At 39.6% G+C, this 25,010-nt stretch overlaps 1 protein-coding gene across 9 annotated transcripts in view; it reads right to left on the reverse strand.

Annotated features, from left to right (window-relative positions):
- The window catches only part of FAM13A (family with sequence similarity 13 member A), a 127,946-nt gene that overhangs the window by 75,375 nt on the left and 27,561 nt on the right, over positions 1–25,010 (reverse strand). For all 9 annotated transcript variants that reach the window (XM_030450294.1, XM_030450287.1, XM_030450292.1 and 6 more), the window contains one exon: positions 2,748–2,920. In XM_030450294.1, coding sequence (XP_030306154.1) covers positions 2,748–2,920 — 173 coding nt within the window. The remainder of the gene's footprint in view (positions 1–2,747; positions 2,921–25,010) is intronic.

Consider the following 25,010-nt stretch of genomic DNA (forward strand, 5'->3'; position numbering starts at 1 on the left):
CTCTACTGCCAAATGAAACTGATTGAAAATTTATTAAGACTACAGTCCTTGCTGGGGGGTTGCTTACAGGCTTAGTGTGTGTGGTTATTTCTTCACTGTTAGAATTGTGAGCCTGCTAAAGGTGCAGTTCTGCACCTATGACTTCATTCTCTTCTAATCCACTCATATCACGCTGTCTGAGCATGGAAAAGGAACAAACCACGAGTGTTTTCATGAAACAGCAAATTATTATCATTGCCAAGAATAACCTTTATCCTTTTCTACCAAAGATCATATGATAGTTGAGCCGATACAGTCATCTCACTAAAACGTATCTGATAATTATGTATAATTAATGATAATATTTACTTAAGAACTGCTACTACCTTGTGACATAACCCCCCAGTGAGAACAGCAGTGTGTTTGGAAAGCACTTCTGTGTCTAGGTCAGATGCCAAAGTTCTGCTGAAAAAGGTGAAAACTCCTAAGGTAGCCTTGCACTATGATAATACCAGGTGACAGCTCACTGTGAGCTTAGCTGAAACAGAAATGGCACAAGGCTGCCAAAACCATGTTTAAAAACTCTCCTGAAATATCAGAGCACTACATTAATGCCAGGGAATTGGGATTTCTGACTATTGCACAGACAGCTATCCCCCGGGTGTGTTAGGTCTGCTAAAGAACTCTCTCCTCTCCTCCTCTTGGGGTTGGTCCAGGGCCTCCTCTCCATCCTGTCCTGCCCCACAGTCTGCCACCCTGGAGTTGGGGAGCAACACCAGCAAGCACTACCTAGTTCTCCTTCCACAGCAGCAGTAGATCACTGACAAAAAAGTGCTGGAAGATAAGCAGCAGTGTAGCTACTCAACTCAATCAGATAAATCTGTACAGTAGCGTGATGCAGGTCAGAAAACTAAAGCATTCTTGAACAAAATGGGATTACAAGAGACTTCATTTTTACAAATTATTAATTTCCCAGATAAAATTAGAGATGCAAACATTTTTCATGTCAAGTCCTGAGCAGGGAGATTAGGCTTTTGCCTAATTACAAACACATCTCATTTGATGCTTAATGTCCTGTGTCAGTATTGGCCCAACTATTCCACTTTTCTAAGATTACATGTTGATGAAAAAGTATGAATATAATAATATTAATAATAATCCTATCAAATAATTTATGTCTTTTGGGGAATGTTATCCTGAAAGACTCCGTTTTTGGGGCACCTCCTGAAGTATACCAGTCACACACACCTTCCCAGACACAAGACTCAGCAATCCTTTGTTTCAAGGCTCAAGCACTGGATTTCCCTTTACACTTTGCAACATGTAGTGGAACAGGGGCAGGGGCCCTCTCTCTGCCAAGCTCCAGCATACCAATGCCACAGCCATAACTTCTGACCCAATCCCACCTAATCAGCCCTGTCTAGCTGGTAGAACTCTGCTGCCTTCTCACTTTTGCCAGCTGTCCTGCACTGGTGATTGTTTCTTACATCATCTCACTCAAAAGGAGTTGGATTAGTGAAGACATATAAATGAACTTGACGTCTTCTGGCTGCAGGATTTTTGGGAGCAGGCTTGGGGGCAGTAAACCACACAGCTAACATGGCTAGAAGTCAAAGAGAATTTGTGCCTGCAAGGGCTGGAAACAGGATTTGATATGTCTGCTTCACCACCATCATTATGATTCCAAATTTGGTGTCAGTGAATAATTTCCTAACCTATCTCACTGTTATTATGAATCAAAATACAGTGTTAGTGCATAACTTGCTAACTTGTAAGATGAGTGATGTCTGTCTGTGCTAGTGCTGAGAATAGCACCTGTCTCCTACTTACACAGTGAAGTCACTCAGTTACGTGCCTGGCAGCACTGCCTCTGCTTTGTGTTCCACGTTGGTATGCAGGGACACTGCAGGTGTCCTGTTTCATGGCATGTAAATAGCACTATTTCCCACATTAGCCCAACCCCATATTTCAGTAGAATGCAGCAATTTCCCACAGTAACCTGAATCCTTCATGTCCTGTGCTAGACAGAGGAAGAAAGGCAATGACAGGCTCAATTCAGTATCTAAGAACAACAGGGAGATACTGGTTCAGTTTGATGTTCAGGGAAAGACTCTGAGAAATCAAATCGCCCACTACCTGTTCACCTCATTGACAAAGTACTAGCAATCAAAACTCAATACTCTTTTAGATAGATATTCTAATATATGCTCTAAGCAGATAGATTCTTACGTATAAACTTAGATACTCTTATAGATACTCTGTAAATGCTCCTTTATTCTCCATCTTGTCTGAACAACACTAGTATTACCATCATTCCAGAGAGAAAGACAAAACTCCTCAGATGCCCTTTCCTTTTTGGATTGAGAATGGGAATAAAGTCAGACGAATGTTAAGACTTAACCTGGGCATATCAAATATACTTAATTACTCAGAGAAATCTTAACATTTTGGTTGTATCTTGCGCTCAGTGTAATTTCTATGGCCTGATTTCAGACCCTTCACTAAGCAAGCAACCTTCATATGCTTGAAAAACGGCTTAGAAGTTTGCTTGGAAGGGCAAACTAAAGCACACAGCTGGCTTTGTAAGGAACCTGTCAGAACGTGTGGCTTCAACAGGGATATATACATTAAAGTGCCTTACACCCCAGGACATTGACTTGGTAAGTGTCAATGGGAATAAAAAAAAAGTGTTCAAAATGCTCAGAGCTGGAGGTCCAGGTACAGAACAACCAACCAAAGAAACGTGAAGACAAAAAAGAAGCACTAACCTGGAGAAAAATGCATCACTGTTAATGTAGCAGATTTCATCTGTTAAATCCATCTCCTTCCAACATGAAGGATGGTCTGTTAACTGGAGGCTGACCTGAGGCACTCCATCTGACAGGCCTGGCTGTGGCACTATGCACGTTTGGCTGGATCCTTCCACTGTGGAGTTTGTCATCTACAGGAGAGAAGACAGAATAAAATGAAAAGTGAAAGGAAGAAAGCACAGAGCAGCCTTTTCAGATAATCTTTAATGGAAGTGCATTTCATACCATTGTATAAGCAGCAAAAAAATATAAGGTGCAAAATAATAATATAAAATACATATAAATCAAACATTCTGCTTGATAAAGACAATTTAAAGAAAAAATAGGGTGTGTCTTTTAAAAGAACTGGGCAAGAATGAAACTTAAAAAGGAAGGTAAGTAAAATTACTTTCGGTATCACAGAAGACAGTTTAAAAAACTTCCATTTAATTTGCTTCTTGATACACATGGAGTAAGAGATGGAAAAAGCAATTATACAACATTTCTCAATCCCATTCTGTTGTATTTGATCCTTTTTGCTGCTTTTCTCTACACCTTTTGATTTTTTAAGTCCTTTTTGAAATGCAACTGTAACTGCAGTCAGATATATATATGTAGGCAGATGTAGTGGTGGCTTCTTACCGAAATCCAACTTTTTATTTGCTTAATGAGTTGATAGTTTTGTGATATTTCTGCAGTACCAAGATACCTTTTGTGAAAATAATAGCTAATTTGGAGCCCATCAGATTACACTTTTATATAATTTGTGGAGTTTGTGGACATCAGTTAGCATATAGTGACAAGAATTCAACTAATAAATTTTTTGCCACCTAAAGCAAAGTAAATTGGGACCCTCCTGTCAGTCCCTATAGCTAGGTTTTAGTTTTTTCTACCTTGAATAATTTTCTATTATTGGCACATTCTGTCTCTTTCTGGGTCATTACTGAAGCAGGTGAATAGCACAGATTCCAAAAAAAGATCCTTGAGAGACTTTACAGGAAATCTCTCTTCACTGATAAACAAGCCATATATTTTTTTGCTTTCCAATTAATTTCTTTGAACATTCAAGTGAAATACATTGGCTACACCTAGCCACATGTTCACTGGGTCCTCTGTGACAGATTTTTCTCTAATGAAGTATTGCTGGTGCCTCCTAATGACTCTATTTATCCATTTGTTTATAAATTCTGCTGCCTGCTATGGTTTCTGCACATCTGCTGGACAGATCTGGTCAGACTTTCTGGATCACTCCTTAACTCTTTTCACACCTGGCTTCCCATAAGATTTTTTGTAAAATTCTTGGTTTTATCTCTATGTCATAATGCTTTGTTTTGCTCACAGTTGTTTTCTAATGTTTTGTGTGTGTTGAAAAGATTCTTGGGGGTAGAAAGCTGCTTTTCACTGAGATCTGAAGAGAGCAAACAGAAAAATAATATGTATACCAAAGGCAAAGAGAAATCAGAAAGATCTGTTAAGAGAGCTTCCCAGTTTCAGCCTCTTGACCACAGGCTCTCAGTGAGTTCCTGCTGAAGTCAATGGGCATTTTACCCAGAGTCAAAATCTCACCTTGGGACCACTGCTGTCTTCCAGTAGTACTTTGTTAGCCCATTGCCTACAGTGGTCACTGCCTGTTGAAGCCATGAGAACTGGGGACAGGTAGGAACACACCAGACTGTGGCTCTCAGCTGCTACAAAACAGCAGCAGTACTGTGATTTAACACCAGAGCAGCTCTCCACCAGTGTAAGAAGAAATGGTGACTACAGATATGCACAAACCTCTAAACTAAAGCAGTTCCTATGCTGTCCTACTAGTACTCTACAGAAGCATGCATCAGTGCAAGCAAAAAAAGCAGTTTCTATGATGATGTGCCACATGAGCCAGCAGCATCAAAGCCTGGAAAACAGTAGGAGGCCACCCTTTCTACCCCTACTATATGGTAAGCCTCCTGATTATAAGAATATAACTAACAAAGCTAAATAATCATAAAATCATAGAACCATAGAATCATCTGGGTTGGAAGGGACCTCAGAGATCATCAAGTCCAACCCTTGATCCACTACCACTGCAGTTCCCAGCCCATGGCACTGAGTGCCACATCCAGTCTCTTTTTAAATATCTCCAGGGACGGAGAATCCACTACTTCTCTGGGCAGCCCATTCCAATGTCTGATCACCCTCTCCATAAAGAAATTCTTTCTAATATCCAACCTAAACCTCCCCTGGCACAACTTGAGACCATGCCCTCTTGTCTTGCTGAGAGTTGCCTGGGAAAAGAGACCAGCTCCCACCTGGCTCCAACCTCCTTTCAGGGAGTTGTAGAGAGTGATGAGGTCCAAGTTTTGTACCAGCTACTAAATTTGTAGAATCTGCTTTACTCAAAAAGAAGCACTAAGAAACAGGCAACATCTGCCAAACAGCATGTATCAGATTCCCTCTCTGCAAATTGTTCGTCAGCTTTACACTCATTTACAGAAGCTCCTTATACTGGAGTATTCCATAAAAATCCTCCTTGTTATTTTGTGCTATGAAAGAAAAAACCCAAAAAAAGGGTTTTGGTCTTCAATTCTTCTCATTTTCTGGCAGTGATGGGCATGCCAATGACATAAAAGCTCTGCAGGAAATTCCAGTTTGAAAGATCAGATTCAAATTTAGGATTACCACTGCATTTTCAGGGTACTTCAAAATCACTAAAAAGTGAAACCAGTATTCTGCGTCCTCTGTAACCACATGATGTATAAGCTAGTATTTTGACAGCTTTGGAAAACAACACCAAAGCATTGTAGTTATTTTTTCAGCAATACAGTCTACAAGTAATGACAACTTTTATCTGAGTTAAAATTACATTTATATTATTTCTGTGCAAAACTTTCAGTTGCATCAGAATAAAAATACATGTAGGAAAGAGTATTCCTTGAACTCGTATGTTCATTAAAAATGAAATAAACTTTGTGTGTCTTCAATCCTTATTAACAATAGGAAGGAACAATATTCAAGATTTCATTCTACATTTTTAGTGACCCTGTGAAAAATGCACCTGCACAGCTACCCTAACAGCAGCCCTTCACTGGGGTGCCACCGAGCTGAAGATGTGCCTGTGGGCAGACAAAGACTTCTGTAATTTGAATTCCTCACAAAGCAGGTATAATAACTATGGACACAGGCAGCTTAAATGCTTTTTAGTTGCTTAAGCTCTCAGGATTAATCTTTTGGGCAGATTCTTTGTTCAAGTACATACATATATTTCATGTAATGAAGTCTGGGAGAACAATACCTTACTGACTGGGGACAATACCTTACAAAGCAGCAATGCTATAGGATATTCATTATACTGGGAAGACAAGCATATATTGTTGTTAAGTGATAGAAAGGGAAAGAAATATTTTTAAAAATAACACTTTATGAAGGATATTCTAATTTTCCAACACACCCCTCTTTGTGATCAGCCTAATGTGCAATGTTACCCTCTGGAGGACATGGATTACAGCCCATGAAACCCCCAGGAGGGCTATTAGAAAGGTACATAAGGAATCTGTGAGAAGTTCAAGCAGTAGTTTAAAGGAAACAACTATGAAAAAAAGCCCCTATGGAAGCATGTTGTAACACATTTCTACATGCTTTGTCTTGTTACAGTCTGTACCCAATATTGTAATAGGTTTGTAGTCACTTGTGCAGCACACCTTCATTTGCATTTTGCCACCAGAGTAAGCAGCCCACCAAAGAACAAGGAAAAATTAAAGTGAGGTTTATAAAGGCTGTGAGTGGAAGAATCTCCTCACCCCCCAGGTAAGGGCTACCTTTAACTAAACGGCAGTTTTTTTCAGCTCATAGTATTATTAAAAATATGAACAAACAGAAAACAAAGCGACTGCCTATTTATTAAAATAGCATTTTTAAAAGCAGCCCTTCTGCTTCTATCAAGAAGACTTGTGGAAACAGTCTCATGCATTGAGTTCTAACTCAGTCTTTCACATTTGATTATGACACTTTCATTGTTGTTTTTTTCCCCCTTCATATTTAAGAACAAACATCAACTAAATGTTGACCTGACTCCATTGCTTAGGCAACTAATAGCTTTAATGATCTGGATGATGAGGCAGTATATACCATTGGCAACTTTCCAAATGACACAAAATTGGGAGGAGTGAGTGACATGCCAGAGGGACCTCAGCAGGCTGGAGAAGTGGGCTGACAGGAACTTCATGCAGTTCAACAAGGGTAAGTACCAACTCCTGCACCTGGGGAGAAAAAAGCTGGGAACCTAGCTGGAAATAAACTTGGCAGAGAAGGAACTGGGAGTCCTGGTGGACAGCAAGTTGACCATGAGTCAGTAATGTGCCCCTGCTGCAAAGGTGGCCAGCAGTGTCCTGTGCTGCAGTGAGAGGAGTGGTGCCAGCAGCTCAAAGGATGTGAACCTTCCCTGATCCTTCCCTCTGATGAGACCACACCTGGAGTGCTGGGATGAGTTCTGGGCTACCCAGTGTTGTACAAGAGACATGGACATACTGGAGAGTCCAAGAAAGAGCCATGCAGATGATGAAGGGACTTGGTGCATCTCTCCTCTCAGGAAAGGTTGAGAGAGCTCAGAATGCTCAGTCTGGAGAAAAGAAGGCTCAGAAGGGATCTTATCACAGTATGCAAACACCTGAAGGGAGGGTCTAAAGAAGATGGAGTCCAGACTCTTTTCATTGGTGCCCAGCGACAGGACATGAGGCAACAAATTTAAATGCAGAAGGCTCCCTCTGGACACCAGGAAACACTCTTTTACACTGCGGGTGACTGAACACTGGCACAGGCTGTCCAGGGAGGGTCTGGAGTGTCCATCTGTGGAAATCCTCAAAAGACACCTGGTTGTGGTTCTGTGCAACTGGCTCTAGGTGATCCCACTTGAGCAGTGGGATTGAACAAGACAATCCTCAGAGGTCCCTGAACCCTCAACCACTCTTATGATTTCCTAAGTTCTCCTTTGACATTCTCATTTATGCAGCAAATGAACTGAGCATAGGAATAGCTGCATATTGAGATGCTAAGTGTGCCATGGCATGTGTAAGTGGAGCACTTTCTCCAAGGCAAAATCTAACTAATTCCATCTGATGCAATGTAAATAACCATTGTAAATATATTAAAAGCTTCACTTTGGAAGACAGCACCAGTTAATCCAAGGACAACCCCTAAGAATACGGATGTTTTTGTTGAAGGACCAATAATCTGATGTTTGTTTTCTGAAAGTTTTTTATGTGGTTAAGCTTAACCTCAAACTACATTTGACAAAGATAAGATTCATCCTGAACCAGGTATGTTGTGAGCTGTTACATTATAGCTACAGGCTGTGACTGCTGAAAACACGAGCTATGCCAGAGTCTGCTACTATGTAATTCAAAATACATCTCAGCTAAATACAAATAAATTGGTATCGGATGCTACAACTGTTAAAGGCACCATCTCAATAAAGGATGATCAAAACACCAAACAGCAGACAGCTGCAAGGAATTATTACACCACACATCCTGCATTTGGCTTTCAGGTTTTGATGGATCAGAAAGTTCAGATGCAAGGAACTGTTTGCATTTCTTACAGAGACTCTGCTTGCAGTTTGAATAGATACCAGTCAGATTTATGACCACTATAAACCTACATCATGATGGGTGTTGACAAAAGCACAAGAAAACATTTCCCTTAGAGACAGAAGCTGACCAGCCGAGGTGGCATTATCCCACACATACCACAGCCAGGATTCTTCATACCTGACTGGGTGCATCATAGAGATGTTTCATCTCCCTGTGAGGTGTCACAAGTTCCTGGGTTCAAAGACCAAAGATAAATATGCCATGTGTTCTAAAGATCTGATACAGTGTGGCAACTCCAATAATTCTCTGTTCTTGAAGAACAGAGACTACTCCACACCAAGATGAGTCTGAAGACCTTTGTGCAGTGTACATTAACATGGAGTGAAAATACAGACGTTTAGCACAAGTCATCCTACTTTTCTGAATACTTCACTCATCTTCCCAAGGACAAAAAGCTTGGGAATAATAATCCAAGGGAATAAAAATCCAAGATATGCACGAATGCATAAATAATTAGTAATTCATATGCATTTATGTAAATAACTATAGACTCTAAAGGCAAAACTTTTGGAAGAACCTGTCAGTGAGTTTATATTTAAATGTCATAACTGAAAGAATAAAAAAGATGTTTCTGTCAGGTTCTTCCTTGGAGAAGTAACATGCCCACCTGTGGAGAAGGACTTGGGGGTTACAGCTGGATGAAAAATTACTTGAGCTGGCAATGTGTGCTTCCAGCTCAGAAAGTATCAAAAGGAGCATGGGCAGTAGGTCAAAGGGGTGATTCTGCCCTGCAAATCTGCTCTTGTGAGACCATACCTGGAGTATTGTGTCCAGCTCTGGAATCCTCAGCACAGGAAAGATATGGAGTTGTTGAAGCAACTCCAGAGGAAAGCCACAAAGATGATCTGAAGCATCTCTCCTATGAAGACAGGCTGAGAGAGTTGGGGTTGTTCAGTCTGGAGAAGAGAAGGCTCTGGAGAGACCTTAGAACAGCCTCTTAACACTTAAAGGGGGCTTATAAGAACAACGAGGACAGATTTGTTTTGTGTGTGTTAGAACCAGGGATAATGGTTTTAAGAAAGGGGTAGATTTAGACTAGTTATAAAGAAGAAATTTTTACAATGAGAGTGCTGAACACTGGCCCAGGTTTCCCAGAGAGGTGGCAGATGCCCCATCCCTGAAAAGATTCAAGGTCAGGTTGGATGAGGCTCTGAGCAACACGATCTAGTGAAAGATTTCCCCATTTATTGCAGGGGGGGTTGGACTAGGTGGCCTTGAAAGGCTCCTTTACAACCCAAACCATTAGAAGATTTTAAGTCCTTAAGCCTGACTGAACTTAAAGCAAGGGAACAGTTGTCTTTAGTAAGTCTGCTGTAAGTGCTAAAAATAGGCTTGTGCTCAAGTACCTGCTATAGTATAGATTTAGTTCAGAAAGTAATAAAATGTAACAAAAGAATTAAAACCCACCTTGATTCATCACTTCATCTACCACCTACAATATTGACTTTAAAACCACGTCGCAATATTACAAGCTGAGAACTTCTCAAAGATCAATAGCTCTGTATTTTTACCATGTATAGCAGAGAGTCAGCACAGAGAACATAAGCAGTAACACACACTTTCAAAATTCAGTTACCAGCTCTCTTCCACTCTCAGAACCAAGCCTAAATCCTTCCTTGATGAACTGCCACACTGAAATCATAAAAGTCATGATGAATGCAGTCATCCTCACAATCTGGGCAGCTGCCACTGCCAAATTTGGACTTCTCATACTCTACTTGTATTTTTAGGCATTAGATCACTAAAACACCTTCTAAGTACTCCACCCTACTCAAATATCAAAGTTATAAATTTGATACAATCCTAAAGCTTATGATGCTTTAAAGTTCAACCAAGTTCTGATGCTTTATGCAAATTCCTAGGTCCCTTCACCAGCCTGGTTGCCCTCCTTTGGACCTGCTCCAGCACCTCAATATCCTTCCTAAACTGAGGGGCAATTTTAAGGCATCAGTGAATATGACCATAGTGGTACCTCCCCTGTGGACCATAGACTGTTAACCAGGTCTCCAGCTGCATTAACTGGAAAATGTTTGGTTAAATTTATCTTCTTTCCAAACTTGCTTCCCAAACACTATGTCAAACCAGCCTGTTCAGTGAATCCCCTAATGCACACAGGCACTTATGTTCACTGTGTCTTCCTTTCCAGTGCTTACCCATGCTACCTGTGTTTCCATACTTATTTAGCCAGTCACCATCTTAGTTTGAACTGTCTTTATATGACTAAGAAGGTTAGAATTAACGATAAGTAGAAGCTCCCCAAAAGACTTCAATACTTCAGGTTTTTTCCCCATTAGCTTTGCTCCCTAAGACATACCATGTAACTTACTGAATCATTTTGCCACCAGTATGAAAGGCCTTTTACTGTAAATACAATGCTGCATGATATGTAGGAAATATAAATCCAATACAAAGTAGTTTAATAGCCAAATGGCCACTTATCATGACCTGGGACAACAGTCATTAATGATATTTAAGGAAAACAAAATCTGCCTGTTTTCTCCATGCAACTGGAAATGCCAAGTATCACAGCTACTAATGGCTTTGCAAAAAAACAACTGACACTCCAGTGTTCAAGTTAGGTCTGGATGAACAGTGAAGAAAGAAGTAATGCTGGAGACACTCATGCCAGGGCAGATTCAGTGAATAAATTCCAAACTCTCCCTTGAAGGCTGAGCATAAAAATTGTGCACTCCAGAAAGATGTCATTTGAATTCGAAGTTATTCTGACCTATTAAACACTCAAACTGCAAAAATCAACCCAGTAATAAGACTGTCTCCAAACGTGGGACTCTCCATGCTACAAAAGAGGAGGCTGTTGGAGTGAACCAGCAACACCTTAAAGGTCCATTTTCTGTGGGAGGCCAGATGTGTTTTGCCTGAGGGAACCTCCTCATCCCTGTGCAGGTCCATAGGCAGCTTTGTCAAAACGTTGCAAAGTGCACAACATGCACATGGGAGGGAGGCCAAAAAGCAACAAGATGTGTGGGCCTCAAGCCAGAAGACAGAACAAGCTCTAAGAGATCCCCAGCTGCTGTGAGGCATCTGTTTGCAGAAGGAAACCTAGCACGGGCAATGTCCTAAAAACTGAGGTGGAGAGAAAAGAGTGGGATTGATGTAGACCTCATGAGTCAGGGGTCTGCAGGTGAAGCAGAGAACAGCAGCTGGCAGCTGGGCACACAGCCAGCTCACTGCAAAGTGAAATGAAATGTTTTAAGTCTCTGATTCACCAACTGTACCATCAAAGAGGAATCTCAGTGAAAGGTATGTTGAGGACTCCCTTCCCTGATGGATGAAAAACAACAAAACAAAAAAAAACCCCAAACAAACAAACGAAAAACCCCAAACCCAAACCAACTCAGAAGCAAAGGTAGCATGCTTGCCTTCACACCAGGGAGATACATTGCCATATGTTTTACAGGGCAATACAAACCAATCCTCTCTAGCACTCCTTTCTAGAGATCTCCATTGGCTAATGGTTTGGCACATGTTGTCTCTGTGTCACAGATGCACTGATAAAGACCCTAGACTTTGATACCTTTTTTTTTTTTTCTCATTTTCACCTTTAAACTTCAGGTAATTATTTTAGCATACAAACTGCTGGTAACCTAAACATGCCCCCTATATAAGTCTGGTTCCACATATCCTGCAAAGTCACTCAAAAATTCATTTTTGAACTCCAAGGAACTTGAACACCCTCTTTTCAGCTCCTATGTCTGCATTTCCTAGCAATGCACTAAGACATCAGGCTTGCTATGCTTTTTCTTATGCTCTGGGACTGAGTCTGTGCATGTATGAACATCACTATCACGTATAAACCAGAGACAAAACAATGTAATAAATAAAAGGAGTTAGTGGACTATAAATAATATTTACCTTCTTTTCCCTTGCATTTCTCTTTCATATGTGTAGACTGGAAGGATGGCTCTACCATTGCTTGTCCCCAGCAAGTAACTGAGTATTTCCTCTGGCCTTTGCTCCATACTGGTGGCTATCCTTCAGCTTCACTATTTTTAAGCTGTATGAAGCACAGCATCATGCTATCTCAAATTACCAAGGGAAGCTTTGGTAATGAGTCCCAAAGTTCTTTCATAAGCAGACACCTTGCACCAACCAGGAGTTCTGTCAGGCTCTGACAAAGGCAACTGGACACTATGAGAACCAAGAATCAGCTTAATCCTCTTTTGGCCATGTTCAGGTGGGGACAGCACTACAAGTCAGGCAGTCACTGCTGAAGGGTTTGTCTGTACCAACTTCTTCTGTAGAAATACCTTACCTTTAGTCAGAGTACCCCTATGCAGCAGTAAAGCTTATGGCTTCTCGAGAAGCATAAAAATCAAGGCTCAGTCACTATTCTGGATGTAGAGTCAGAGCATCCCCACACCAGCAAGGACAACATAAGTATTTATATCCAAATCTTAGAGTTCTCACCTGCCTATAGAGACACTGCTCCTCTGGGAGTAACTTCTGCCTTACATTCACTTGGTTTCTTTGGACTCTCCCAACTTGACCAGAAGATGTATCAAGAGTAAGAAGCAGAAATATGGCCAGGTGATGACAGTCAGAGGAGTGATATAGGAACAAAGTTAGATGGCTGACTACAGTGATGATTTCTGTTTGCAGTTCCCCACAAGGCAAGCTTTCTGCTCATGTCTGTATCCACCTGCCCAATCAGAACAACAGTAAGAGCAGTAAAATTAATAGCAGCTTACTGTAGTTACAATAAGCATAATTTGAAATTCCTATATATTATTTAAAGAAATATGCCACGACCAGTGAAGGAATCTTGAAGCAAATGCTCTGCAAATACTAACTATGCTGTTAAAGAGCAAATATTAATGAGATTATCAAAAGCCAGAGAACAGAGCTAAGTCAGTACAGCACCCATCACATTCCTCCATCCTTTCTTTTTGCTAATTGTTTGAGGTGTAAACAAGCAAATGTTAGCCAAAGGATTTTTGTATTATAAAAGCAAGAAGCTGTGCCAAAATTTAGAGCTGCTCCACTGAAGCCCATTTAAGTAGGTTGGAAAGTCTCAAGCTGCTGAGAAACCTTTCTTTCCCCATGTATGGTACTTCTCCTGTTCACAGCATGACAATGAATTACACAGTCAGTAATGAAAAAATCTGCTGCCTAAAAGACACTGTTGGCACTGGCCTGAACTGTACTATATCTTGTGGAGTGCAGACAGATCCTTCAAGAAAAATAAATTAGTTTTACCTCTGTATTTCTCCTTCCCTGCAAAACCATACGGCCAACTCATTAACAAAGGAACCTGAAGAACTGAAATGACAACCATGGCCACTCCAGCTATCCAACTTTCTATCACTTTTCTTTCTCAGCAATAAAGAATAGTTTATGAACTCTATAAAAAAAGCAGGCTCAGGCCTTAGGGATTTTAAAGAGAGGGAGCAGCACTTCCAAGCATACCAATAAACTGATATTACACGTGCCTGAGCTCCATTAGCACTATTTTATTGCCCTCTGAATCAACACCAAGTAATTCAGAACCAGAGACTTCACTAGAAATTCCATGAAACCATGTGACAATTCAACAGAAGGGTTGTAAAATACCTGTTCTTGAAGCATTCACCTCTGAACTAGAAAAAGAATCAAAATACATTCTGTACTGTAACAGGATCTTCAGTGTGATCTCATAGTTATTTTCAACCTCCTATTTTCATGGCATTGTGTCTTCATTATCAGTATAACTAGTTTTAAGAACAAGTCATTGCAGACAAATGACTCAAGTGAGTCATGCAGGTGTGTTAGATCACATTCTTCTGTCACTTGCTAGCAAAAGTTAGAAATTAACATTCCTGCAGTAAATGTAGGACCAGGCTTGCTGCTGACTGAGTAATATTAAGAACAGCATGCAGCAGTCAGTGATTGCAGGAATCATGCAGTACAATAATGGCTTTCATTATGTTGAATGGAGATGAAAAATGAGAACAGAAGTGAGATAAAAGAGGACAATCCTCTGATAGCACTATGTTATTAAATGCTCCATCATGGATTTTGTAACAGTGCATGTATACTGATGTGTTTTAATATAGAAATGCATTTAGTTTACACAAAATAATGCTCCCAAGGAAACAGGATATCCGTGTACTGAGAACAGAGCAAGCAGCTATAGCTAGGAGCCTATTAAACATTAACCTCCACAAGTCTGCTCAATACAGACTATGACAAGAGATCTTATTTGCACTGGGCACACAAGTGTACACAAGTATATTTTTTGTGGTTCTCTAAAAAAAGGATTGTATTTACAGTTTATTCCAACACTTGCTAATTTCCTGTCCCTTCCCATTGTCCTCCAACCCATGCTGGATTTTAGAGGCAATCACAAGCACAATGTACCACTCCTACAAATAGGCTGTTTTCTCTGACTTTACAGCATATGTTTACATTAATTAAAACAAGGGGAAGAACTCATCTCCATTAAAATGAAACATGCAAGTAGAAAGACAAAAGCTACCAGAGAGTACCAGGCAAGCCCAGCACTCATTTTTCAGGCTGTCTAGATTCTTAGGCTACTTGGAAAACTTAAACAAAGCAAAACCAGAACCTCAAACATAGTTCTTGCTGAGAATCCTCTGTTGTCATTGTTTTATTCTCACATATTAGCTCCTGAAGGCCTGGCAATCTGTTTGATGTTATCCTTTAAAATGCTGAAAGTAGAAAGAACATGTGCTCATTTCTATTAATATGTCACATTTCAGTAGCCAAGCATATTCTGGAATACATTTGGTTCACCCTGTGAACTTGCAGCTCAAAAAAATTAAGCAATTTAAGATATTTTTTGTTATAGTTATACTGACTCCTAACCCTGCTTAGCAAAGAGTAAGTAATTGTACATCTTCAGAAATCTGATCCTGGTGTTCTCAGAACACTCTCTGGAATTGACATTCAAATATTAATCATAAGTTGAATTTTTCAAACATATTTTAGGTCAGGCAGCTGCATTCTATGTGGAATACTAGAAATGTCAATTTAGTCAAGTCACATTTGCAAATACTAAAAGAGCAGATATCTGTGTTTCTTATAAGAAAGATTATGGGATTGCAACAACTTTTGTGCTTGCATAAAAAATAACTTTTACTATGTAATTACCTATATGCATTTTTCTGCATTTATGAATTACTGGAGATTAAGAATTCTTTGAAATTTCTATTTATTAATTTTTAGTGTTGCTTGAGAAGTTTGTGAATCTGTGAGATGAAAGCCATTGTGCTTTAAAGCCTGATCTCCTTTAAAACCAGGGACCTGGGTAATATACAGCTAGGATAAATCAACTTGGAGCTACAAAATGATCTGCATGCATCCCATGCAGCAGTACTACACCAGCATCACTCTTCTAAACCATTATGGACCTCCACAGAATGCTATGAGGAATAAGGTTTATTAGCAATTGCATGTTTTCCATTCTCACATGAAGAAAAATATCTCCAGTACAGGATTCAAAACAAGCTCAACGTTTGTTTAGCTCAACTGTGTGCTCAACAGTCACTGTAAATCTGAAAAACTACCCAAATACCTCTTACAATCAATAGCTGCCAGCAACCACCTCTGCAGCCCACATTCCCCAAAAAAGACAATCCCACCTGGAAAACCTGACATCCTCTCTACCTATCAGCTCTGAATGGTGCAGCTGAGTCTTTCCAAAACCTGCATGAACTGGAGTACCTGCTCAACATGGCATCAGTTCCCACCACCAAGCCTCACAACAGTTACTATGAGAAATTTTCTACTATCAAGAGTGCTTGGGCCAAAATAAATAGCATCTGTACAGGACCTTTTCAAACAAAGCATGAATTGAGAAAAATATGGTGAGAGCCAGATAATATTTGTTTAATTTCCTACTTTGATAGATAATATTTATTGGCAAATGGTCCAGTCAGAAGTATGACAGCACGAAGCAAAGCTTCTAGTCACCCCTTGTAGCTGTGAATGGAGCAAATTTAGAGACTTTTAGGTCTTCCTAACCTTACACTGTAATAATAAACTCCATTGGTGCATCCTAAATCACAGACTTGTTTATCAGGAGATGCACTACCATCATACTGAAACTCCTAAATATTTTATATGTCTCAAACAGCTCAACGTATCTGTAAGCTCCCTCAGGCATGCCTGATACCATCTTTTAGCTCTGAATTAACATAGGAGTGCTTTCTGACTCTCAAATAAGATTCTTAGGGAACACTTATCAACTAAAACTAAAACTACTCTTGTTCATAACCCCCCCCCAAAAGCAGAAAAGAACTCACTTCATTCAAATCCCAGTCCAGCGTTCTTACACACAGATGGGATGAATTACACTGGCCCAAGGAACAGTTCCTCTGCTTTAGGAAGGCTATTGCATTGCTGAAGAAATTTTTCTTTCTCTGGCAAATTCTTTGCAAATCATACAAAGCCCAGATTTTACGCTGCCTGAGACTCCACCTCAATAAAAGCTCTAAACCAATTAACTATGGAGACCTCAATGATTAGGGAAGATTAGAACATCCCTAGAATACTCTTTGACCTATTTATTCTCAAAGAGAATAATCCTTCCACGTCAAGAAGCAGTGACACTAATAGGACAGGTGGTTGAGGACTCCAGCTCCAAGCTTCCTCCCACATGAATGAAGAAACACAATAGGTCAAGGGCATCCTTGAAGGAGAGACCAAATCACAGGCAGGGTGTAAGATACTTAGCACTGTCTCTAACTCAGTTACTCTTCCTGCACTTATTTATCTCTTTGGACAGACAGGATGACAGAGATTATTGCTAGAAGGGTGAGACTGTTACATTTCATATTTATTTTCAATTATGTGCTGGAAATACCTTTAGGGATATGAATAGCATCAGCAGAAAATACTGAGAAAGACACTAGCACAAAAAGACCTCATTCCCCATGTCTTGAATAGTTAGTTCTACAGGCCCTGGATGAGAATCTGGGCAAATTTTTAGTAAATTTCAATGGAATAAGAAAACACTTCAGTAGTTTGGCTTTAATTATGAATTATACAGTTTCAATAAATGTAATAAACTGTACTCGTCCCTTCACCCATTGTCATTACCTAAAAAGGATTCATACTTGCATCTTGCATTTCTACCTCTCTGAGGTGCAAAGTTCAAACTGAACACAATACTAGCCTTGCTTTTATCTTCCTCAACAAATCATTGAATGAACATAAAAAAAACATTAAAAAGTTTCAGCCACAGTCATCTGTAGTCCCAGAAATATTGAACTGTGCAGTGAATTTACTGTCTCTTGTATTTACAGCACAATACCACACATTAATGCAAGAGTTTAAGGGCATCTGATTACTGTTGCCCCAAGAAGAAAGTAGGAAAAAAAGTTACAAAAACATGACTATACACTGTGTTCTGTTTTAATGGTGAACTTATTCGTTCATAACTTGGTATGAAAAGACACTTCTGTAACTAACTCATTACTGCTGTGTTCACCCTCTCTTTGCTGCTTGATTCAGTAATTGATCTCTTTTCAGCCTCACAAACTGCATAATCTGAGGAACCTGGCCTGTGGCATTTCAGCTCAAGTTTTAAAAGCTGCTAGAAAGCATCAGATCTATTTTTGTTAGGTATTAATACTTCGGAGACATCAATTAAGCTCAAACTTCATCAATGTAAAGCTTTTTCTTAACTAAGGTACAGATTAGTTTTTTTACAGAAGCAAGGAGTCAGGTTCCCTTCTGATATAAAGAAGGTGCAGCACCGAAATGTCATCCAATTTACTGCATCCAAGTATTTGTCTTTGTGTCCCAAAAGAGTAGAGCTATCCCACAAGATTATTTGCTTACTGACTGTATACAGGATTTCTGACAGAAAAAAAAGCTGTTGTTGTCAGTGCAGTGATAAAGGCTGCAAATATCAGTGCTAATTTTTCATGAGAAAAAAAAAAATCATGGTAGCTTGTAGGAAGGAACTGACAGATTTGCAAAGTCAACAGGTGGCCTTCAAATGACACTAGTAAAAGCCATGTTTATAACAAACAAAACGAGTCAGCTCTTCACATAAGAGGAAGTAATTTATGGCACTCTTTGCCAGATGAAATCTTGGAAGCAAAAAACATACATGTGAGCAAGGGGTACACAAGACAATTACTTTGGACATCACTATATACACAAAACACATCAAGACCAGGAAAGCCTCTGAGCATAGTCACAAACTGATAGAGTAATTAAAGGAAACACCTTGCTGCCCTATTGTTCCTCCTCCCTAGATATCTGCTTATAGCCAGTGTGGAGGCAGGACACTAGGACAGGTAGATCCCAAATCTGAACCACTACAGACATCCTTATTTAGGACGACCAACCACTAAGAGGATTACTCAATGAATTCAATGCTGTGAATGATTGCAGCAATGATGCATTATCAGATTGCACTGGGACAGCCTGCAACAGCTGAGTCTTTACTGGGTCAGCAGCTGTGCACCACAGAGGAGGGAATATTCTGTTTCTCTCAGCAGCACCCCATGTAACACTGCAATGCAGCCTTGGCTTCAGGTGGGTCAGCAGGGTTACACCTCTGCTTTTTCCCTGTGCTACAACTCAAGTGTGCAATAGTGTTGTCCATGGAGCAGTTAAAAGAAATTTCAGGGCTCCTGGCTCTCCCTTCATGTGATGTTGGGGTGATGAATAAAGCCAAAACAATGCTGTCCCCTGCACAAAATTCCCCGGAGCACAGTGCAGATGTGACATGAAGCTGTGCTATCAAGACTGCCAACAGAGAAGCAAAAGGGCCACAGTGACAAATCTGTTCCTCCTCCTGCTACTCACAAGATAATACAGAATCTCTTCCTCTCTGTCACATCATGGCAAACTAGCTCATGGCTGATCAAGGCTCTGTAAGACATACAAAGTGTCAAATGATCTATATTTTTAAGACCACAGTTAGGTGGCATGAGGATTTTCAAAGGCATTTTCTAATTCGTGTGGTCACAGGTATTTTCATGAATGTTAACTGGATGAAATAACTACTTTTTTTCAGTATCTGTTCATAGAATACAAATACCTTCAGGAAAAATAGACAATGATTTAACTTGAACAGTAATTTAAAAAGAAGAAAGAGTATTAAGTATTCTTTCCATTTTTTACCCAGACAGTGATGAAAACATCCTTGTTAAAAAGAGGAACAACATTAGCAAAGCTGATAAGCATTCTCTTGTTTAAAGAACTATATAAGAAAGACTGAAATAACTAGTATGTATATATGGCATTTTCACCTTGCTTGCTATTGGCATACAGAAAGAATAAAGCTGACTTGGTATCTATCTGCTGTTCTACCTTGCTATCGGTTCCATTTTACTCAAATAATAGAATCCAGCAGAGCTTTTTCAGACAGAAGTAATAAAAAGCAAAATCACAGTTTGCAAAAAGACATGTTGCTGCTTTTCAATCCAAAACTAATACACTATTCAGTTCTCCTATTATTTCCTTTTGTTCTCCCAAGACTATTTATATATATGACCTTTTACCTGAGACCGTATCTCTTAATAAACAGCTAAAGGTTAATCTGTTTCGTTCCAGTACAACCTTAACCTCCTGCAATTATTACCACAAAACACGTACAAAGGTCGTAAGTTGTGATACGAAAAAAAGAGAGATGCAGAAACCCATTCTTTCTAGAGAGAAGTACAATATAAAAGAGGAAATTACAAACGTTGCAATAACCCTGTGATATACCTCAGTGCTGGCAACTACATCTGTGGAATATCACAGTATTTTCAAGGGGGAAGAGAAAAATATGTCTCCAGCTGTCCAGAAGAATCAGTTACCAAATGCTGCAAAAAGTTAAAACTGGTAATACAGGGATTAAAGATAATTCCATAATTTGTAAAAGTTATAAAGATTTCACTGAAACTCAACTTCTCGTGACTGAGTTACAAATAAGATGCCTACTTAAGATTAAAAAAAAATCAAAGACACAACAACATTGCTCTCTTGCTGGGTGTACCTAATGTGTGTGTGTTTTCAATAACAACAGAGCCAAGATCAGTTCCAGGAGAACATTTTATTCTCCCCTGCAATTTTGAAAACTGGAATCTGATTTATCTATTTACCGTAATGTTATTCATAAATAGCAAAGGATGATCTAAAAGAAAAACATGACCTAGCTATGGGAGAAATACAGGCTCCCCAGACCTTCATCTCATATTACAGTTGCTTAAACTCTGTCTTGGCAATGCTAAACTGCATTTCTGATCTAAAAATCAAAATATTCACTTCAAAAAAGCTTTTCACATGTGGACTTCAGGGATGTTACTTTAAAAAGGAGTATCTAAAGATGCAGTAAATTAGGGAGTCCTAGATGTCTCTATATTGTTCTAGTTATCAGTGTAAGATTTCCAGCATACAGAGACCCCTTTCCTTAAAAGTTAAACTGAGATGATGTTAACTGCTGACAAATCAGGTCAAATGCTGCTGGGATCTGATGGATAGATTAGATTTTCAAGAGCATACATATTCAGACACACAGAGAGCATCTGTCCCCTTCTGTCCCTTGCATCACATACTCCTGTTGCTCTGAGCCCTGCTAATACAAGTAAGTTTTGGGGCACCAGAAATCCTGCAAAGCAGTGGATGTTACAGCCCCACCAGTGTACCAACCACCTCTCCTTCAGACTGATCCTCACAGTACTCACAGGAGGGATTTTAAAAAATGCCTAAGACTTACACTGAAGACAATGAGCACTTCACTAGTCTGTTTTAATGGTAAAAAGAACTAATTCACCAATGAGCCCTTCTGAAGCTCCCACCTTGAAGGTACTGCAAGCGAAGCTGACAGCACAGGTCAGTCAGAATTAAATCCCCACAGGCTGAAAAGTGTCTTACACATCACCACTTCTGATGCCTGCAATATGTCCTTGTTACAAAGACAGCACTGACTGCTGTTTATGCAGTGGGAATAACACTGATCTTTTAGTGTAACCTGATTAACTGAACAACTAATTAATGAGAAACAGAATAAACATTGGGGAACCTGAACAGAAGGAACTGAGAGATTTGTCTTGGTAGAAAAATTCCCATCCTCCTCCTAACCTTTTTTCCCCCATGGGTACAGCAAGGATGATCAGGAAGGGCTGGCTAGAGCAGGGGCTCACATGCTTATTTTACTGTACCTTTTCCCTTGGTGATGATTTGGATGCTTCCTCTTTGAAACACAGTGGTGTAGTGACAGTGATAAATCATGATGGCACCTCTCCCTCCTCCAAAACAAAACCACCAAACAACCCAACAAAACAACAACAGAATGAAGAACATTGCAAGTAAAACATATGCAAATACAGACCAGGATACACATAGGGACTCATATACTATTTTTCTTTACGCTGACATTATCATGGAGCAATGATAATATCACTGGCTATTTGCTTAAACAAAAAATTGTCAGAGTAAAAGCAAAGTTCATGAGCATTTCAACTGCAACATTTGCCAGCTGGGTTAAAAAAATTTATATGGGCAGAAGGATAGAAAGAGATGTTCTTTATATGCCTCTGTTTCTTTTAGATGTCCTAAATAGCAGCATGATTATACATTACTTTATAGAATTTAACACTAATGTATTTGTTTAAATATTCAGGCTTGCATTTAGTAACACCATAAGTGACAGATTTATTTTATGGTGAGTCCTTTACTGAGCTTCAAGAGCAGACACATTGTTTTAATACTACATATGCAGAGTTGTCAAAGACAGCAGAGCTAGAAGCACCAGAAGGCTATTTGGTAATTACATGTGGAATTGTTAGGGCATCACCTGCCCTTTCACCTGCCTCTCTGAATCACAGCCTAAACATAACCATTCTCCTCATTCCAGATTGAATCTGCTATAGGTGAAGGGTTTGGAGGCTCTCAAACTTTGCCCTACAACTCTCATATTGCTCATTTCCTGTCAGCTTGCATCTTAAAATGTCATTCTAGTTGAATCACTATAAATGCCTCACTATAAACATGCCCATCTGTTCACTGGTGGACAACTGCAAAGTGAATATGAGAGAGAAAACCAGAGACAGACTTCCACAGGTGCTCCTTTTCCTCAGGCACTTTCCACTCCTCTTCATCTCCCAGGTGAATCCACTCCTATCCTTGGAGGTTTTATGGCCCAGGCAGGAGAAAACTGGCATGACTTGTCCAAATACAGGAATACTTCCAAAAAACCTGAAACTTTTGCTGAGACCTTTAGAGAGGAGTTCCTGCTGTCTTCTGATGGGAAAGAATTAATCCACTACTGAAAGCTGACCAACAACAAGATACTAAAATGGCCCAAGACATGCAAGAAGAATTAAGGAAACTATCTAGACCTTGCAGCCTTTGCCAGGGCAGCATAACATGGATTAGAAGCAGATGCCTTTCTTCCTGACGCAAATGAGGCACTGTATAACCATGGGGCCAGAGCACTGAGATGGCAGGGGGGGTTGTGCCTTATTTAGGGGGAACCCACTCAGCCCTGGAGTTGGTGTGTCTTCACCATTTACCTCCCTATGTTGTCAAGATTAGATCCTCATGGAGAAGTTTTGAGCATATTTCCTGCCTCTCCACAGGGGTGAAAGGCTGAAATCCTACCAATGGCTGAATGATCCCATCTGAATGTTCCATTAGAAGGAGCAAGCAAGCACTCAACTTTCAGTAGTGTCACCAAAATCAGCTGGAGCACTCTCATAGGCATAAAAATACTCTTAGGGACTTGTCTGTCTGGGTTGGGCACCACACACGTTGAACATGCCAACCACCAAAGGATGCAGCTCCGTGCAGTGATTGGCTTTTCTCCTTAGAAATACAACAGCTGTCTTGCAGAACACAGTGTATACACTTTTGCTGCCATTTAAATTAAAAGAACTATTTATACTTTTGCCATTTAAATTATAAAAAACTGTTTTGCCAACTACCCCTCCTAACTGAAGTGGCAGTTTTTCTTAGAAAGCTTCAAACAAGCAGGATAAAAATTCAAGAAGGCAACTGCATTAAAATAAAAGGATTGTTTTGAAACAAATAGTGCTTTGCACAAGCCCGTGAGAGACCAATTTCTGTAGCTCTTCAGGGAGAGAAATCTGCCTGTTTGGAGGACATCAGAATGCAAATGTGTTATATTTCCAATATTGAAATTGCACATGGATAATTTTACTTGACTTTGTAATTTCAATTTTTAATTTAATTTTAATTCTACATATGGGCTTGCCTTCTCTTTTGCATCAGGTGAACAGGGCTATGTATTCTACCACCTAGTGGGGGAAGAAAGAAGACAGCCTGTTGCATTCCTGTCCCAAATACGTAATCAAGCCAGGAACAGCATTACATCCTTATCATGCCAGTGCTTGTGTTTCACTGTAAACATTTATGTGCTTTGTGCTGACTGGTTCTTAAAACCAGAAGTGCTCTGTCAAGCAGGTGTTAAAGGGAAAAGGTGAAAAAAATAGAAAAAACAAAATCTTGTAATACAGCAGGAGTAGGTAATAGGCTCTATGTTCTACTTGAAGACAACACTGAGATAAAAAATATAACTAAAGATGATGTTTCATCTGAAAATAGTAGAAGGGTCAATCCCAGAAATTTCCCAAGAGCAAGTCTCATAACAGTTTGTAAGCCCAGTTTTCCCTTGCCACTTGAACTAAATGAAAATATTCTTCACTGCCTATCTTTGATCATTAGAGAAGTCTTATCAATGTTATTCAAAGATCCCAATTCATTAGAGTTGTAACAATACACCACTGGCTAGCTACAGAACGTAGGACTAGACAGAGCTGCAGTTTGAACAGCACACTAAGATCTTTGGAAAGGAAAGGTCCTCATTCAAAATTATTATTTTTTATGTTAATGTAGGTTTTGTAAACATTTTTATTCAAAACATGATAAAATTGGCAATACTGCAACTCAAGACTGACTAATCTTCCACTACACAACTTACCACTCAGTTTAGTAACACACAAATCCATCAGGACTGTAACTACACACACAGCAAAACATAAGCCACATTTTATTATAATATTCTGAGACTTACATGATTAATGCACAGCAGTGCAGATACATGTAAACAATTAATTCTCTGGCAGTGTAACATTTCACAATGAAAAGCATCTATTTGTGACCCTGCAAACAGGAATACAGAGTGGATAGCTAATCAGAACACTCACTCCAATTCTCCATCCATTTCATTCCAACTATGAGAGCCTACTGATCAATAGATTGAGACTCTTCCAGACCTTCACTGGGTGAGGAAATTAAAGTTAAACTTGAAAAAAGTCTTAAGTATTGCAGTAGTAGCTGGCTGCAAATGAGACCTGTAAACTCCAATTTATAAGGAAGAATGTACATGTCATATTTCCACTCACTGGTCACCTGCCCAGAACATCATACAAATCTCATTCTACTAGGTTGAGTGAATTCAGTTTCCCATTTAAACAAAAAGTATTCTAAGATAAATTTTCTATTTTGTGAAAATTGCACTTCTGTAACATAGAGGTTTACAAAGAAAATCTTCCCTGCATTTCTAAATATAATCCTACCTTATGCCTAAGCAATGAGCAAGAGGAGTACTGGGAACAATACAAGGACTGGAATGCAGCTTGCAGAGATTTCCAGCTCCCTTACTTTCTCAGTAATGATCCACCAAGAAAGCAAG

Source organism: Calypte anna, chromosome 4A, assembly GCF_003957555.1.
Source record: "Calypte anna isolate BGI_N300 chromosome 4A, bCalAnn1_v1.p, whole genome shotgun sequence".
NCBI lineage: Eukaryota > Metazoa > Chordata > Aves > Apodiformes > Trochilidae > Calypte > Calypte anna.